At 49.0% G+C, this 16849-nt stretch overlaps 1 protein-coding gene across 3 annotated transcripts in view; it reads right to left on the reverse strand.

Annotated features, from left to right (window-relative positions):
- Positions 1-16849, reverse strand: part of LOC119453835 (uncharacterized) — a 67495-nt gene that overhangs the window by 26608 nt on the left and 24038 nt on the right. For 2 of the 3 annotated variants that reach the window (XR_005192460.2, XM_037715880.2), the window contains exons 2-3: positions 12844-13092; positions 5790-5859 (exon numbers count right to left, since the gene is read on the reverse strand). Coding sequence is in view for 2 of the 3 variants with exons in the window: in XM_037715880.2 (XP_037571808.1) it covers positions 5790-5859; positions 12844-13092 (319 nt within the window). In the remaining variant the exon portion in view is untranslated. The remainder of the gene's footprint in view (positions 1-5789; positions 5860-12843; positions 13093-16849) is intronic. The other variant, XM_049666866.1, reaches the window with a different exon arrangement.

Raw genomic sequence — 16849 nt, forward strand, 5'->3', positions numbered from 1 at the left:
CTTATGGAGCGCATGGCACTATCACGACTACTCTGGAAACAGGACATGGCATATCCGGTCGACCCACGTGTAATTGGATTCCGAAAACACATGTCTACGCAAGATGCGATGCTTGCTTTGCAGGATGTGTAGACTGAATACAGTACTTCTCTACTGCGCGCCATAGTTGGCCTGGACCTCAAGGGTGCTTTTGACCACATCGCCCATGAAGCGGTTCTCGAAGGCCTAAGAAAGATCCGACCGGGACAGAAGCTATATAACTATGTCCGAAAGTTTCTTACTGACCGCACGGTTTCTGTGAAGGTAAATGAGGTAGAAGCAGACGCACGGTACCTCCAACAAGGGGTGCCAGCAAGGGTCGATTCTGTCACCAACCCTCTTCTCCCTCGCTCTCAACGGTCTGATGCGCAATCTCAGGAGCAGTGCCAGACCTTCATTTTACAATATATGCAGACGACATCACCCTCTGGACCTGCAAAGGTTCACCATCACAAATACAACTCACACTACAGTCGGCCGTTGACACCACAGCTCGGTACCTTCAAGAAAGAGGACTCACTCTATCCAATGCCAAATCAGAGTATATCGTCGTCACGAATGGAAACTTCCAAAGGCTCGGGAAGATTGGCAACTCATTACACTCTCCATACAGAACGACCCCATTCCTAGGAAGCCCTACATAAAAGTGCTAGGCTTCTGGCTGCAAGACGACGGCAAGTCCAAGGAATGGCTTCAACATACAACCGAACAATTACAGCAAGTTCACCGCCTCTTGAAACGCACTACGCGTAAGCTAAGAGGCATCAAAGAACATCAACTCAAGCGCATGACCCTGGCCCTAGCCATACTCCGCGTCACGTATCAATACCCATATATAAAAATTACCAAGACGCAAAAATCCAAGCTTAAAACCATCATCATCATCATCATCAGCCTATATTTTATGTCCACTGCAGGACGAAGGCCTCTCCCTGCGATCTCCAATTACCCCTGTCTTGCGCTAGCGTATTCCAACTTGCGCCTGCTGCTTGAAACCATACTCTGTCAAATCTCTCGTACAATATTGGGTACCCCACAATACGCTAAGTACGCTAGGGTTCAAGATATGGTGATCCTTCCTAAACTCGACGAGCTGGCTCAACTTCACCGTGAAGCACAACTTACCCACCTCAAACTCTCCGCACAAGGACACGCCCTGCTTAGTGAGTTGGGCTACGATATACCTTCACCACCCGCATTCGTAGCAACCCGGCCCCCATGGGCGACACTCGACCAGATCACCATCGAACCTGTGCCACGGCACATGGACCCAGACAGACAGCCAGGACGATGCCAAGCACGATCCCAACATCTTCACGAAAACAGAGGAGAGTGTATCTTGTACACGAACGCATCTCTGTCTCAGAACTGCGAGGGCTACCGGACAGGGACAGCTACTGATGGAGTACCACTGTCCATTACAACATGAGCACGCAACGCCTGGCAGAAATCACGGCCGTTGTGGAGGCCGTTACCATGCCCAACCCACATGCCTGTAATATACTCATACGCACAGATAGTCAAGCAGCCTGTCAAACCCTCACGACAGGTGGCATTCCAGACGCGCATTACAACGCACTAGCTAACCACTTGGATGCCCACCCTTCCATACGTGTGCGGGTACAGTGTATACCTGGTCACTCGAGGATTAGAAGGAATGAAGTGGCACATGCCACGTCCCGCGCAAGTCTCCCGGACCCTCCCCTGTGGTGGCCGGATTCACTGAACCGTTCCGAATTACTTGCTCTGGCGCATTCCGACCGGCGTGAAAGATTCGACGAAATGCGTAGCAACCTGCAGAGTTTATCCAAATCCACCCCACTCCATAGCACGACACGAGGAGGCTCTAGTGCGGCATGCGCAAGCACACACTCTACTGACCCCCTACATTCAGCACTACATACAAGGCAAGGACGGGCCTCCCTGTTTGTGGCGTGCGGTGGTTTCCCGGATAAAGCCCACATTCTGTGGGATGATCCGGGTATCCATGCACAGCCACTATGTGGGAGCCTCAGTCAAATACCTACATACACGAAGACCTGCGACCCTGGAGGAGTGGTTGGCGGACTCCTCCCCAGACATTATGAAAGCACTGCTCGTACACCTTAAACTTCTGGGCCTGTCTGAAGGTTAGGCCTCGCTCTTTTTAGTGGACCCAGATTGGGGTCTATTTTTAAATAAAGTTGTTCTCTCTCTCTATCGATCGCTTCTGCTTGGTTTGAGAAATCCAAAAAGGCTAGCCTTAGCGCTCTGTCTGTTATAGGAAACACTAAGCAATAAGCCTGGCGTTATTAGATTTCTTGAATCACGCAGAAACCACCGATACCTTTTGTTTACCGAAACATCAAAAAATAATTTTTTTTTCAAATCTTTCAGGAAAACTAAATATAAGATAAATTTGCATACAGTCGGAAATGAAATAAACAATACATAGACCTAATATTTCAAATGAATTTGACAGCTAAACAGGCACGTCCAATCATATTGCACACGCGATGCAAAGAGTGTTTTACAATCTTGAATCTACGTGAGCCCCCGCAATTGCTCTAGAACATACAGTACAACAGGTTTACTAAATAGTCATCGGATATGATGAGTATGATTAAGGTTTAATGACAGCCAATAACGCTCGCCACTAGCACTGACACTTCAGCATTAATTACCCATCAGAGCTGTGGGGATGCGCGACTCTCATGCGTCCCCTGATGTTGTTTTCCCCGCATAGCTTGTCTCTCCTGTAATCCGGCTTCTCCGCGTGGCTCAGCGCCAGCAGAGGTCGTGGTGGTTGCGGCGCATTGCGAGAGATGGCGTGAGTGTCGCGATGCTAACGTCACGAACGGCGGGGTGACTTGGGAGCGAAAGGTGGAAGGCGCTTCCTCTTCATTTTGGGGGCGGTGAGCAATGCGGACGTTCCGCGCGTGCGCTGATCCACGCTTCGCGAGACCGTCTCGCGAGGCTAGGAGCAGGGCACCGGTATGGACGAACACGGATCATTTCGAACATGCCACTGTTCGCGTGACCGTACACGTGAACGACTAGGCGATAGCGTCATAGCATGATTTGTCGCGCGCCCATGTGAATGTTCTATGCATAGTAATTCGGCTAGCGTGCATTAGTGTATGAAAGGCGCAATAAATGCCCTTTTGATTGTTTACCCTACTCTGTTGTCATTCCTTTGTACCAAGAGCCCGAGTGAGACCCCACAGAGCACAAGTTGTCCCGACAGAAAGTTTAACTCATTTTTAATTCCTTCTTCGTTTTTCTGCATATTTACTGACACAACACTGTGACAGCACATTCATCATTATCATGGATGTTCTCAAGCATGATGATGTTGTCTGAGAATGTCATTTAGAAAAGAACGCTGCTTACACTGAAGACGTACAGAAGAAAATTGTTCACTTCACATACCAAACCTACCACCAGCAAATATTTGCTACACGTTTTAGAAATCAATCTGGTGAATCATGGCAAAAATATGCGACTTACAAATCAAGTTGATCATAATGAATAACCAAGGAAAACTTCATTTCAACACATACATGGAGGTTTAATTAACATACAGACTCGTGTAACGGCCGCACCCCCAACTTGGTAGCCAAAAATTTGGATAAAAATATTTCCAACACAGAAGCAATTGCGTCCGGTGGCCCGATGCCACGCATGTGCATCGCCGAATTTTTGGCGCGCTGCGTACTTCCGCGTGCTGTTGCTAGATGGCGAGAGCTGCGCGTTGACCTCTGATGCAATAGTACATCCAGAGATTTGGGGTGTGCACAAGTGAAAGCTGCACCAGCACCATTTTGACCAAAAGGTTCGGTACCACATAAGGGCCGCACCGCATCAAAATTGTGAAAGAAAAAGTGCGACCCTTACACATGTCTGTATGGTAGGTTTAGATATACCAGAGAAAAACAAAAAAACAGACAGATCATTTTGTTGCCATGAGTGCAAATGAATGCATAGCAATCATTTTCTTTTCTTTTTAAAGGAAAAGAGTTGAGTGGAATGCATTTCTACAGAAAGTCATGACGTCGTCAACTATACACAAGTAGTTGTGTGCTATAAATGCCCCTTTTTATGACGAAGTTTCTGTAGTATCCAATTTTTCATTTTCGCTGAGTACATGACACACCTCAAACGTTACTAGATGTGCCTTTTTTCTAGTTTCCCATCCATCCATAACATAAATAATAAAGCACACTGTCTGTGTGCAAGTTTTCCAACTGCTGTGTGATGGCATCGAAGGCTCAACTATGCAGTTGAGAGAGGAGGTGCAGTCTATGATGCACTATAGACCATCATAGTAATGATGATTGTTGGAGTTTATTGGCGCAAGGGCCAGATGTGGCCAAAGAGCGCCAAGGCGATGCCATCATAGTATGCGAGATGCTTAGACAAAAGGCAAGGGGTGGGAGCCAGCTGAAAAAACTTGCATAGGCGGAATGTCAGTGTCGTCCCAACATTTGTATCCACATGAAATGTTCATGTTTGTGCAAGCTCACATGTGATCTGACATGCCCACCGTGGTTTTCAAATTGCAATCAGCAGCTATTTGCCCTACATCGTATGTTGGCGATGCAAATCCACTAAGAGGAATAAAAGTTCATAATTATGTTGCAGTGTCACATCGCAGCATTGCCGTGTGCCTGCGCTCTTAATCACACCAGTGTTCTGAATGCCGGTGTCCGCAGTCATTGAGAGTGATCTGTTCATGTATGCCTCTGCATGCAAGGTACACTGCTCGTTAATTTAATTACTAAGCAAATGCTTACTGCAATTTATACAGCAGGTAAAACTACAAACCTTGGTGTTGCTGTCTAATAGTACTTTGCTATAGCTATCAATGCTTCGCATTTCAAGCAATACTGGAACTTTTTTATTCAATGCATAACTGATACCAAAATTTTGGATGCCGTACCTAATCTTGCTCTTTTTTGTGGCCTGTGCGCAATGTCAAAAATTTAAAGCAAACAAGGTGGCCAGGAACAACAGGTTGTCGCCTGTCATTTCATGTCCTCTCACGGTGGGTGACACTATGAGCAGCGAAGGTGTAGTGGACATGAAAACGTCGCAGGCTTCGCTTCATTCCGCTGATGTGAAGATATTGTCAATGCAGCAATAAACCAACCTTTGACCGCCAACTCTCAAATTCAACAAAATTAAATTTATTTCTCATTCAAATTAGTTTTTTCGAGTGCCCAATGATTTGGAAAACTTAACAATACCTTACGTATAAAAAAAATCCGTCATGGACTGTGTTTATTTGCCTAAAAAGGCCAATTTCAATATAATGAAGTGCAAATTTTGCCCACTTCGTTATATCGAGGTTTAAATGTAATTGGTGCTTTTTTTTAGCATCGAACAAATTCTGGCACGACAATAGTTATGTTCAGGCACAACGGCAACCTGATAATGCGAAGTTCCCCTTTAAAGGGCTAAAGACGTGCATAAGGCTTTGCAACACACATATCACCAGACTTGTGAATTAAAAGAAGTGCTTTTGTAATCTCATGCACCACTCTATCGCTGTGGCTAGACAGCATTGCATGTGCATTATGTGCAGTGTAGTGATAAGTTTGAAGATGGTGCTGCTTAAGACGAAGCTTTTGAGGTCCATAAGGCTAGTGTTAAACACCAGTCAGTATGGCCAATAGAGCATTTACCGCAAGCGTAGTCATTTCTTTCTGCATCCCTTGCATGTTGCACGGCCAAATCGCCAGTACGGGAAGAGAACGCAGAACACTGACCTGTATCTGGAAGACTGTGTGCACTCGAGATTTCTGCACTGCTCACAGGTTTCTTGGGGACAGAGCGTGCCTGCAAAAAAATCAAAAAAAAAAAAAAAATAAGGCACAACTACAGTGAAGTACTGCTAGCAGCCTCTTCAAGTAAGGATGAATATGATCTTGGCATCTTGTCTGCGGAATGTTCACGGGGTTAATTCCTCGGCGCAGTGACGAATGCACTTACCAAAACGAAAAAGTGAAGAGGAACCATAAGCTCAGGGGGTGCTTTCTAAATACATGGAAATGGAGAAATCGGTTTTTCTCGGCAACTACGGCACTGATTTTATAACGAGGTTTCCTACATTACAAAAAAAAGTTAAAATCTAGTGATTGTTGGAAACCAAATTTTGATTTAGGCTGTGAATTGTTTTTGTAAATATTGTCGAAAATTGCAAATTTTAAGAAAATGAAACTGTCAAGTTTACAACTCTGTAACTCAGCAATGAAAAGTGATATGACAATTCTGTACACCTCATCCAATAGTAAAATTAAAGCGGACAAAATGGATGTCCTTCAATTTCCTAGCCTCATCATACCATGTAATCCTATGACACTGATGCCTGTGTGGCTTCTATTTAAAATTTTAGGAGTTTTATTGCCGTGCAGCCACTTGATACTTTGCAGGCACGACTGTCACCATGTGATCCAAACACTGTGCTTGTCTGCTTGCAATGCTCAAACCTGGTGAGGGGCAAGAGAAAACAAAGAAAACACCGCATATCCACGAAGTGAATGATGATGAGTGGGCGAAGCACCGGGGGATCATTAGGGTAACCGTGAATCCCCCGTACATTGCCCACTCGAACATGGAAATGAGTGACAACACGCTGTTTTATTGGTCGTATATAGTATTGAGGTGCGGACTTCGTTTTCCCTTCATTAAGACTGCCTTGTGATCAGTGAAATGCAGAGCGAAGGGTTCTTGGATGGAATGTAATCTGCAGTTCACAAAGACGAGGTCTATACACATCCCCCTGGTTGTTGTTGGTTGCTTACAGCGAGTCGCCGACCGTTTATTCGGACGCTGAAAATTCGGACATGCTCGTTTATTCGGACACCTTCGCGGCACCGCCACTCGTCCCATTGAAGTAATGTATAACCACGACCGATAGTTCGGACGCTCTACAGCGCGCCGTTCGATTTTTCGGACTCCGGCGGCCTGGTCAGATGCGACGTCGAACGCCACGATACGGTCACGACAAGCTGGCCGCGATGTTACAGTGGCTAGAATAGGGAAGTGTGATTACCGCCCGGCGGCTCCTATGGCAACCACCGTCGCCGCTTGTGATGCATCCGCCAGGGGGCGCTCGCACTCGTTTATACGTCAAGCTGCGCGCCCGATACGAATTGGTTCGCGAGTTTCTCCCGCTTTCTGTTGGAAATTCTCGTGCGAAGTAATGTTTCGCGCGGTGCCGACAAGTGCTCAGGGATGAGCTGCCGTCAAAGTCGCTGTTTTGTGCCTGTCTGCGCGACTGGTTACAAATCGTGCAAAAAGAAGTCGCTCTTCGGGGTACCAAGACGAGGAGACGTACCGAAAGTGGCAGCGCAACATACCTCGGGTGGACAAGCCACTCGAACGAAATGCCGCTTTGTGCGAACTGCATTTCGATCCGCAGTTTGTGTCGCGTCACTTTGAACACATCATCAGTGGTGAGCTGGTGCGCCTGGAAAGGAGCAGGCCATTGCTACAGCCGGATGCGATACTGACGATCTTTCCAAACGTCCCCAAGTACATCTCCAAGCCAGTGCCTAAGAAAAGTAATCCGAAAGAAATGTTGGACCCACAGTTTACACCTCCACAAAAAAGAAATAGCGAATCGACGTGGCCTCACCCGACACATCGGATGAAGCACCCACGCTTGCCGTCAACTCTGGATTACCAAAATGTGATCGTGCCTTCCAATCAGTGGGGTAAGCACATTTTTTTCTGAAACTTCCCTTTTTGTCGCATATAGCGTCTGCATACTGGGGCCAATCATGAGCTTGCTTCACGCCCAAAAGCTTGTGCTGTTTCGTTGCGGGGACAGCATGATCGAACACTAAGTGTTTGTACGTGGTGTCGAGCTCTCACTTGATGAGCACTGCGATCCTCCATCCCTCCTAGAGGCTGTTGACAGCATGCAGCTCTGTTCTGACGTTGTGCGGTCGGTGGAGTTCCCTCTTGCGCGCAGCTCCAACATGACAAGATGGTATGAAAACCTCTACCCCACGAAGTGCAAGGGGCTTGTAAGTGGCCCCGAGAAGTGCTGCACCGCCTCCAAGTACCTCAGAAGGCTATTGCTCAACCAGAGGTGTCGATCTAGGCAGCTAAAGCGTAAGGAAAATTACGCCAGGAAGCTATAGGCAAGGACCCAAGCTACGGTGCGCCGCCTAAGAGCCAAAGCGAAAAGCTTGGACGAGGCTCTCGCGCAGCAAAAACAGGCAAATTGCGCGACTGAAGAAAGTGCACTGAAGAAGAAGATCGAGAAGCTCCCACCCAAACAGAAGGCAGCAATCATGCAGTGCTTTGAAACTGCAAAAATTATCAATAATTGCACCATATTTTGCTTATAACATACCAGTTTTCAAGAAATCTTGCAAACGTGAAAATATTGAGCGAGCCAAGGCAACTTTTATGTAACATAATCATCGGTGCATGCCAATTAATGGCAGTTACATATATTTAAGTGAAATCCGATTGCATCTTTCTTTAACGAACAACTCGAACTAAATTCATCTTTGCAAGCAAGAACAGTTGTTTTCGTTCAAGCGTGCCTTTATAGACAGTAATTTGACGCGTAAAATAAGACCGCAGTGAAGCAAAACTCGAGGCGTGTCCGCGCGGCCTCCGAGGTAAGCTTGCCAAGACGGCCTAGATCTCGCAAGGAAATGACGTGTTATACGCGAATTTATAGGGCGCATATGTCGCTATAATGTTGCTGCGATCTTCGCGAACACGAGTGGCTGAGCAAGATGTGCCATTTGAGGCAAAGAAAAGGAAATTCGCATCGCGAATCGGGGCGCTCATCCGGCTAGTCGATCGTCATGCCTGGTCGGGCGACGTGATGATGATGATGATTTGTGGCTAATGAACCCTTTGTAACGGGTGGACTCAATATATTAGTGTCCTAGCCAAAAGAAAAAAACAGAAAAAAAAGAAAGAAAAAACAGTCTATACCACATAGGAGTTATGTCACACCCGGCACCGTTCGCGATTGTTTTACCGCTCTCCACCACCGCTCTAGGCGAGCTTTAGTTGTGGCTACGCCCTCGAAGCAGCGGCCACCTTCAGCGTCGAGAAATCCGAGGGCCTGCGGCATGGTGGTGCCCTCTTTTGGGGTGGGAGACAACTTTGCACAGTTAAGGACCAAATGCTCCGCCGTCTCCCGCTCGCTACCGCATACCCTGCACACAGCGGCCTGCACCTCGGGGGCGCAGTCAAACCGGCTGCGGTAGTCAAGAGTTCGGAGTGCGCCCGCACGCGCCTCGAATAGGAGGGCGCTGCCACCACTGTTGTCGTAGATCGGCTCCGGTGTGATGGTCCCCTTGTTGTCGCAGTACAGGCGGAGCGTCGTCTTCGAGGCCATAGCCGATTTCCACAGCTCTCGCTCTGTCTCACGCACATGGTCCTGAACTCCTTTAGCCGTCTCACACCTGGCTCCTCCGGTTTCCGGATAGTTCAAGAGGCCATATTTTCGCCTCAGGAACTGGACACGCGCCCTACATTGTGTCTGGATGCCTTTAAGGTAGACGTACCTAAACACCCTGCGCGCCCACCTACCGTCATCCATGTTGCGCAGACGGCACTCAAACGCAATTTTGCTCTTGGCCTCTCGAGCCTCGAAGGAGGACCAGCCGACATCGCCCTGGATGGCCTCTACGGCAACTCGGCCATGGCAGCCCAGGGCCAGGCGGCCTACCTCTCGCTGCCCACGTTCTAGCCAATCACGGGTTGGTGCCGTCAGGCATATGGTTGAGTTCGCGAAGGTCAGTCCAGGCACATGCACTGCCTTCCACAGCTCGCGCACCATGAGATATCGGCTACAGCCCCACAGGCATTGTCGGCGCAGTATGCGACTGGCCCGCTGTGCCGATTGTCTCAGGTGCGCCTCGTGTTCCGCGTTGACACCATCTGAGGCACTAAGCACTACACCAAGATAGCGGTACTCTTCCGCTGTCGGGAGCCTCTCGCCATCTGGGAGCACCATAGTCGGATTTTCCCGGTCCCCAGAGAACTGTACTACCGCCGACTTCCTCGAATTGAAGGCTAGGCCCAAGGTGCCAAGGTGTTTGGCTGATGTTTCAACCAGCTGCTGCAGTTGGGCTTCATTTTCGGCCAGTAGCACAAGGTCGTCCGCAAAAACAAGGCCAGGAATCGTCCAAGTTGTTGGGGTGCTGTCAAACGAGAAGTTGAGTGTGAACCCCACGTCCAAATTTAGAAGGGCGTGCTCAAGACTCGCTGCCTCTTCGTAAAGTGACAACGCCACCTACAGCGTTTTCTCTCATGTGAAATGCATCTTGGAGCATATCGCAATGTCATATGGTGCAAAAGCCAGTCGTCATTCGTGATGTCTACATTAAAGTCACCAGCCAGTATGATGGGGTCGTTCTTGTATTTTGTGTCATAGTCACGCATTGCTATATCGATGTATTGTGCTAAGCTGCCTCGGGGGAGATTCGGGACCAGGTACATTGGTCCCGATTCCACGCGTTGTTGAGGAAACGTAGAGCAAACCAAGTACTCACTGTGATCGTCATCGCCGGCAAACTCTCGCTGTAGCACAGCAATGGCTTTGGTCCGAGACTGTTGGTTTTGAATGTTGGCGATTTTCGTCAAATTGTTATCGAACCACAGGCGATCGCATACCTTGCAGCTGTGCCCGAAACTCCGGTCAAGGAAAATCGCGCTTGAACCGAGCATCGGCGCCACCAACCTCAGGTACAGAACGCTTCCGGCGTTTTGCCGCCGCTTCCCGCGCTCTCGCCGCCTCTAGGTCCGCTTGCCGGCGTTGCCGTGCTGCTGCAGCTTCGCGAGCCCTCAGCTCCGGGTCCGCATGCCGGCGTTGCCGTGCTGCTGCAGCTTCGCGAGCCCTCAGCTCCGGGTCCGCTTGCCGGCGTTGCTGTTTTGCTGCAGCTTCCCGCGCCCTAGACTCCGGGTCCGCTTGTTGTCTGCGTCGCCGTGCTGCAGCAGCTTTGCGAGCCCTCGACTCCGCTTGCAGTTGAGCTGCCACTCTCGCCTTTTCATCCATAGTGGGCGCGCCGTTATCAGAAGCGACCGTTATCATCCATGGCTGAAGAGAGAAAGAGAGCGCGCGTCGGGAACGAGCGCTTATATAGCCCTTGTGCACCGCAGCGCCCCAAGAGGACTCCATGCAAACCAGAGCTACGGACAACGACGACGAGGGGGGGACAAGGCTCGGCCCTAAGGTGCTTCGCCACTAATATCAAACCAACCTCAAAATTGTGGTGTGGGGTGGCTAGTCTGCCATACTGGAAACTTCACAGCATTACAAGGACCAAGATGCGTGGTGCAACATGATGCCATGTGTACCCCTGTGTGCTGTTATATTTGTCCTTGTGGCACTACTCCTTTTACCAGCATCAAGGCTGCAGTTCAAGTTCAAGCAAAAAGATGCAAGACACAATGTACACAAGACAAAGGGTTCATAGGAGATTAAAGAGAAAACACTTTAGAGCGATAAAGTATTCTTTAAAAATTCTATTTTTTTATATTTTATGGTAATACTAGGTCGATATTTAGAAGAGTTCCATTCTTTAAAATTCTGCATCAAAACCCCAGCACTAGTTCCTCAATGTGATAAGCTCCAAAATATATATATTTTTTTTCATATTTGTGCCATTACGGTGGTTTCAGTATTTATGAAAATTGGCAAGTTCAGTCTCTGGTTCTTCTAGAACACAATGCAGTTTATCTTTACTGATAAAAAAAGCAACTCACAGGGCAGTTACAAGCGTGTAACGCGAATGTTTAAGCGTTAGCTGGAGTGTGGGCTAGGTGTTTTCGTTCCGATCTCGAGCTAGCCAAATTGTTTGGGGATGTGAAGGTTCCTGCTTCTTACATGAAATCCCATAATGAAGGATGTTTCATAGAGTTCTTGTTTAAACTACTATGCCCCTCTCAGACACTTGAGCGCTCAGTGGCTTTCCAAGCATACACTGGTGCAGACGAAAGTGCTATGACAACAAATGGGATGACGACAATGGCATGATGACGACTGTATATGACAACTGTACGATGACACGACCATTTGTCACCCATCGTGGTGATACAGTTTCGTCATTCAATTCCCGTCATACATTCGTTGTCATCCCATTGTCGTCATTCCTTCGACATTCCATCGTAATCATACCGTTGTCATTCAGTTGGGATTATGGCACTGTTGTCATACCATTGTTGTAATGCCTTCATGACGGCGTAACACCAACGCCTAGACAACAATAGCACATTCCCAGTAGCATATGCTCATAACAACTGGATTGGCTTGCCACTGCAGATGGTGCCAATGGCGCAAAACTGCGCAACGAGCTAAGAACAGTTAATGCTTTAAAAATTAACTAGGCCCAATTAGACTGTGTCACAATCCATTAGGTCACGGCAAGCTGGCGTTGCCCCCCGCCTTTCATTTCTTTTTTAGTCTCACTAAGCGTCCTCTTACGCTAAGATTGTGAAGAATGTGTGGCGCAAGGATAAAATCGACAGAAGAAATAAGAGGAGACAGAAAGAGCACTGCCCCACATCCTTCTTAAGCTATGCACCAACTAGCTTAACATAGTGCTCTGCTAATCTTCTGCTAAGAGTGGCTATTCTTGGTATTGTAGAAGAATAACATACGAATACAGCTCAATCTATTTTTCTCTTTAGAGTCTCATTGAGCCAACGTTCTGACCAGGAAACCTGTCAAAGTATCAGCTCTAAACTTTTTTCCCACTGTCAATGGTAACCAGTGATCTGCATGCTGCACATGATATAACTCAAGGCTGCAACAGCTTTGGAGAAACGGAGGGTTGAACAAACCTTGGCAACCACAGTGGTACTGGTGCTGCTGGTGCTGCTACTGCCACTGGCTAGGGCAATACGGTTGCTTTGCTCCTGCTTCAGGTGTGGCATGGGCAGGTCCACCGAGCTGGTGGAGTAGCCGCTCATTGTCGGGCAGTTGTCGGGCTTCCTGTCCCAGGCGTGAGAGCAGCCTTGGCCAGTTTTTACCGGGAGCTGGTTTGTGTCGTACATATCTGGCATTTGGCAGTGCTTGGTGTTCGTAGAAGCCTGCAGGTCAAGCAAGGAATGGCAGAACATTGTTGCTTATGCATCTTGAAAGGTTTCTGCACAAGAAAAGGCCAATGGCGAAGCATACGTTAATGACACGCATTTCTTTCTTTTTAACTCTAAATTTTAACTCTTACTGTTTTCTGGCTTCTTTAAAGCGCCTTTTGTGTTTCCCTTGGGCATTCATGCTTTGTGCAATAAAGGTTCAGCTGTGAATCAGGGCTGTCCGTTTGCGCTTCTCTGATGTCCGTGTGCTAGTAATCAAAAGGTTGTGGCTTCGTGGGCTGACCGTGACACCAGCGCACGATGTCTGTCCTGGCAATAATTTTCATGGGGTTTTTATAACTCAGGCCGATACTGCAGACAGGGCAGCTTTACATCACACACACACACACTTCACAGTATTAACCAACATAGATAACCGATACGTATTGACCTTCCAATATAGACTGTGGGGATGCGCGACTCTCATGCGTCCCCTGATGATGTTTTCCCCGCATAGCTCACGTCTAGCGTCGGCGGTGGTCGTAGTGGTTGCGGCGCATTGCGAGTGTCGCTATGCTAACGCCACCGAACGGCAGGGTGACTTGGGAAAAAAAGGTCGAAGGCTCTTCCTCTTTGGATTGGGATCGGCGACCAACACGCACGAACGCTTCGTGCGTGCGCCGGCCCGCTTCGCAGGACTGTCTCGCGAGGCTAAGAGCAGGACACCGGTATGGACGAACATGGATCGTTCGAACGCACCACCGTTCGCGTGACCGTACACGTGAACGACTAGGCGATGGTGTCATAGCATGGGGCAAACATATTCGCTCGCTATCCGGCCGCGGTGAGTCGGACTTCCTTGATTTGTCGCGCGCCCATGTGAATGTTCTATTGGTTGTAATTTGGCTAGTGTGCATTGGTGTATGAAAGGCGCAATAATTGCCCTTGTGATTGTTTGCACTACTGTGTTGTCGTTCCTTTGTCTCAAGAGTGCATGTGAGACCCCACATCTGGCTGCCCAACGTGGGGCTCTTGGGGCATCGGACGATAATTTTAACAGCTTTGCTCGGTTCGAAATGTTTCAACCGAAGCGTAGTCCTAGCGTGGATTTTGATCGCTAGTGTTGGCGGTGTGCTTTCTTGAGCGAGGCGACGGTTGCTGTAGAGTGTTTGAACTTTTCGACATGCTAAGCCTTTTCGCGAGTGTTTTGAAGTACACTCGTCGGTACGAGAGCCACGTGGTCTGCATCCTGGGAGAGCGAGGCCTAGCGCCCGCGGAGCATTGGCAAGCCTGAAGCGAGTGAGTACGGAAGCCTCGTGGGTGGTCCGAATTTCTTATGTAAATAGCTTCTTCCATCTCTTTGACTTCGGAAGTCGAGGCTCAGGGAGCCGGGTGGCCACGGGCCACGGGTGCTGCTACAGGCTGACTGGTATTGCGGCCTCGCACTGGGCGCTCTGACATCGTCAGGGACGGTGGGCGCCGTCAACTCGGATGCTGTGTGCACCGAGCGGGGTAGGACCCGCTCACCTCACAGAGCTAACGTCTCCTCACGGCTGCCTGTTGTGCCCATTTTGGGTGATGTTTTTTTTTTGGATGCCGATTGTTGTCAAACTAGCAACACATTAGGCCTAAGGCTTCACAAAGCCACCTGTCGCTCGTTGAGGGACACAACCTGGTGGACCGTGGTGTTGAGGTGTCGCACATTGTTTCCCTCATTAGTTCGTCTCGCACGAATTGAAATTACTCGTTCGACTCAAGAAAGTAAGCTTTTTTTCACGTGAACTTAGCATCTGAAATGCCACCCGAAATTTTGCTAGCCGAATTGAACATCGTACCACGTGGGCGATGCGTATGCTGAATTCCTCTCCCTTGCACTACTTTAGTGTTTGTCGAGTGTGTTGGGTGTACACAGTGTGAGCGGAGTCACCCCTGGTTTGCTGTCACCTGCACATCGTCAGCGCTGCTGCCCCGGACTACAATCAAGCTACTCCAGCCGATGCAGATACCTGTGGCCAGTTCGGCACAGCGATTTCGGCGGCCACCTGTGTCCGGCTCGCTACCCTCGGCGGCTGGGAAGAGAGCCGGCAGTCACCAGCGGCTCTCGCCGGCATGGCGCGTCGGCGCGAGCGACGCTTGCACGTGCCGACTACTGCGTTGCCGTTTCCGGAATCCTGGGCTGGAGTCGTGCCATTGAATCTGCAGACGAGGTGCTGTGACCAACGGACGCCAGCGGTGAACCCCAGAGACAATGTCGGCTCGCATCTTGTGGATAACGTGTGGACATTTATTTCCTCGGCGCGGCCACTGTTGCATGTACCAATTTTTGTTCGCGACGCGCACGTTGATAGACCATGTGACATGTTTCGTCGGAGTATGCTTAGTGATTTAAGGTTAGGGGGATATGGGGACGCGCGACTCTCACGCGTCCCCTGATGTTGTTTTCCTCGCATAGCTCGCGTCTAGTGCCGGCAGTGGTCGTAGTGGTTGCGGTGCATTGCGAGTGTCGCGATGCTAGCGCCACCGAACGGCGGGGTGACTTGGGGAAAAAAAGGTCGAAGGCTCTTCCTCTTTGGAATGGGATCGGCGACCAACACGCACGAACGTTTCGTGCGTGCGCCGGCCCGCTTCGCAGGACTGTCTCGCGAGGCTAAGAGCAGGACACCAGTATGGACGAACATGGATCGTTCGAACGCGCCACCGTTCGCGTGACCATACACATGAACGACTAGGCGATGGTGTCATAGCATGGGGCGAACATATTCGCTCGCTATCCGGTCGCAGTGAGTCGGACTTCCTTGATTTGTCGCGTGCCCATGTGAATGTTCTATTGGTTGTAATTCGGCTAGTGTGCATTGGTGTATGAAAGGCGCAATAAATGCCCTTGTGATTGTTTCCACTACTGTGTTGTCGTTCCTTTGTCCCAAGAGCACATGTGAGACCCCACAATACCTAAGCAGGTCTATACCGGAAGGCTATAGTTTGACTTTAACGATCACCCTCCGATGGTTCCTGCCCAACATTTAGCATATTTGTTTTATTGCTACACTCACAAGTGTCAATGGTAGGTTAAAAAAAAAAGTTGCAACTTTTTTATGCGACCCCTTCCGTGTCTAGGATGAGCTGTGTTCGTCTACATATTTCCGGTAAAAACAGCCAAGGACGAGCTCTTCGACAGTATTTTGAATTCTCTCGAAATGCCATAAACAAGGTGGTTTCATCTCAGTGCTTCATCCCACTTCTGGCAGATGGCAGCAGACGATCTGTAGGGCAGCACAAGCAGGAGCGATATTATTGGTCTAATATGGATTTCAAAAAGGCTTGTCGTGTGAGACGCGGCTTGCTATCTTCCTTCACGATCTCCATTCTAATCTTGATAATAAGTTACAAACTGATGCCATCTTTTGGGAATTTGCCAAAGTATTCGATAAAGTACCGCATAAACTGCTACTCTTAAAGCTTTCTCAAATTCACTTGCATCCAGTATCCAGACAATATTGTTACGCGCTACTCCTGCGCACTGAAGCATGCATCCTGCCGAGCATGGAAGAATGCACCAGAAAGACGGTGAAGACGACGATCAGAGCAGTGCTCTTATTGTGGTTCTGCCATCTTGCCTGCAGCCGTCTCTCTCTGTATATATTGCCACCAGCAGTAGTGGGTACAGTGCTCAGAGGCAGGCACGGACAAGAAGAAAAAAGTGCGCGCGCTTCTCCGCCCGCTCGATAGCCAGCCCCCAGCGCCGTGCTTTTCAGGAGCCGCTACCCTCAATAAA

Source organism: Dermacentor silvarum, chromosome 5 (assembly GCF_013339745.2).
Source record: "Dermacentor silvarum isolate Dsil-2018 chromosome 5, BIME_Dsil_1.4, whole genome shotgun sequence".
Lineage (NCBI taxonomy): Eukaryota > Metazoa > Arthropoda > Arachnida > Ixodida > Ixodidae > Dermacentor > Dermacentor silvarum.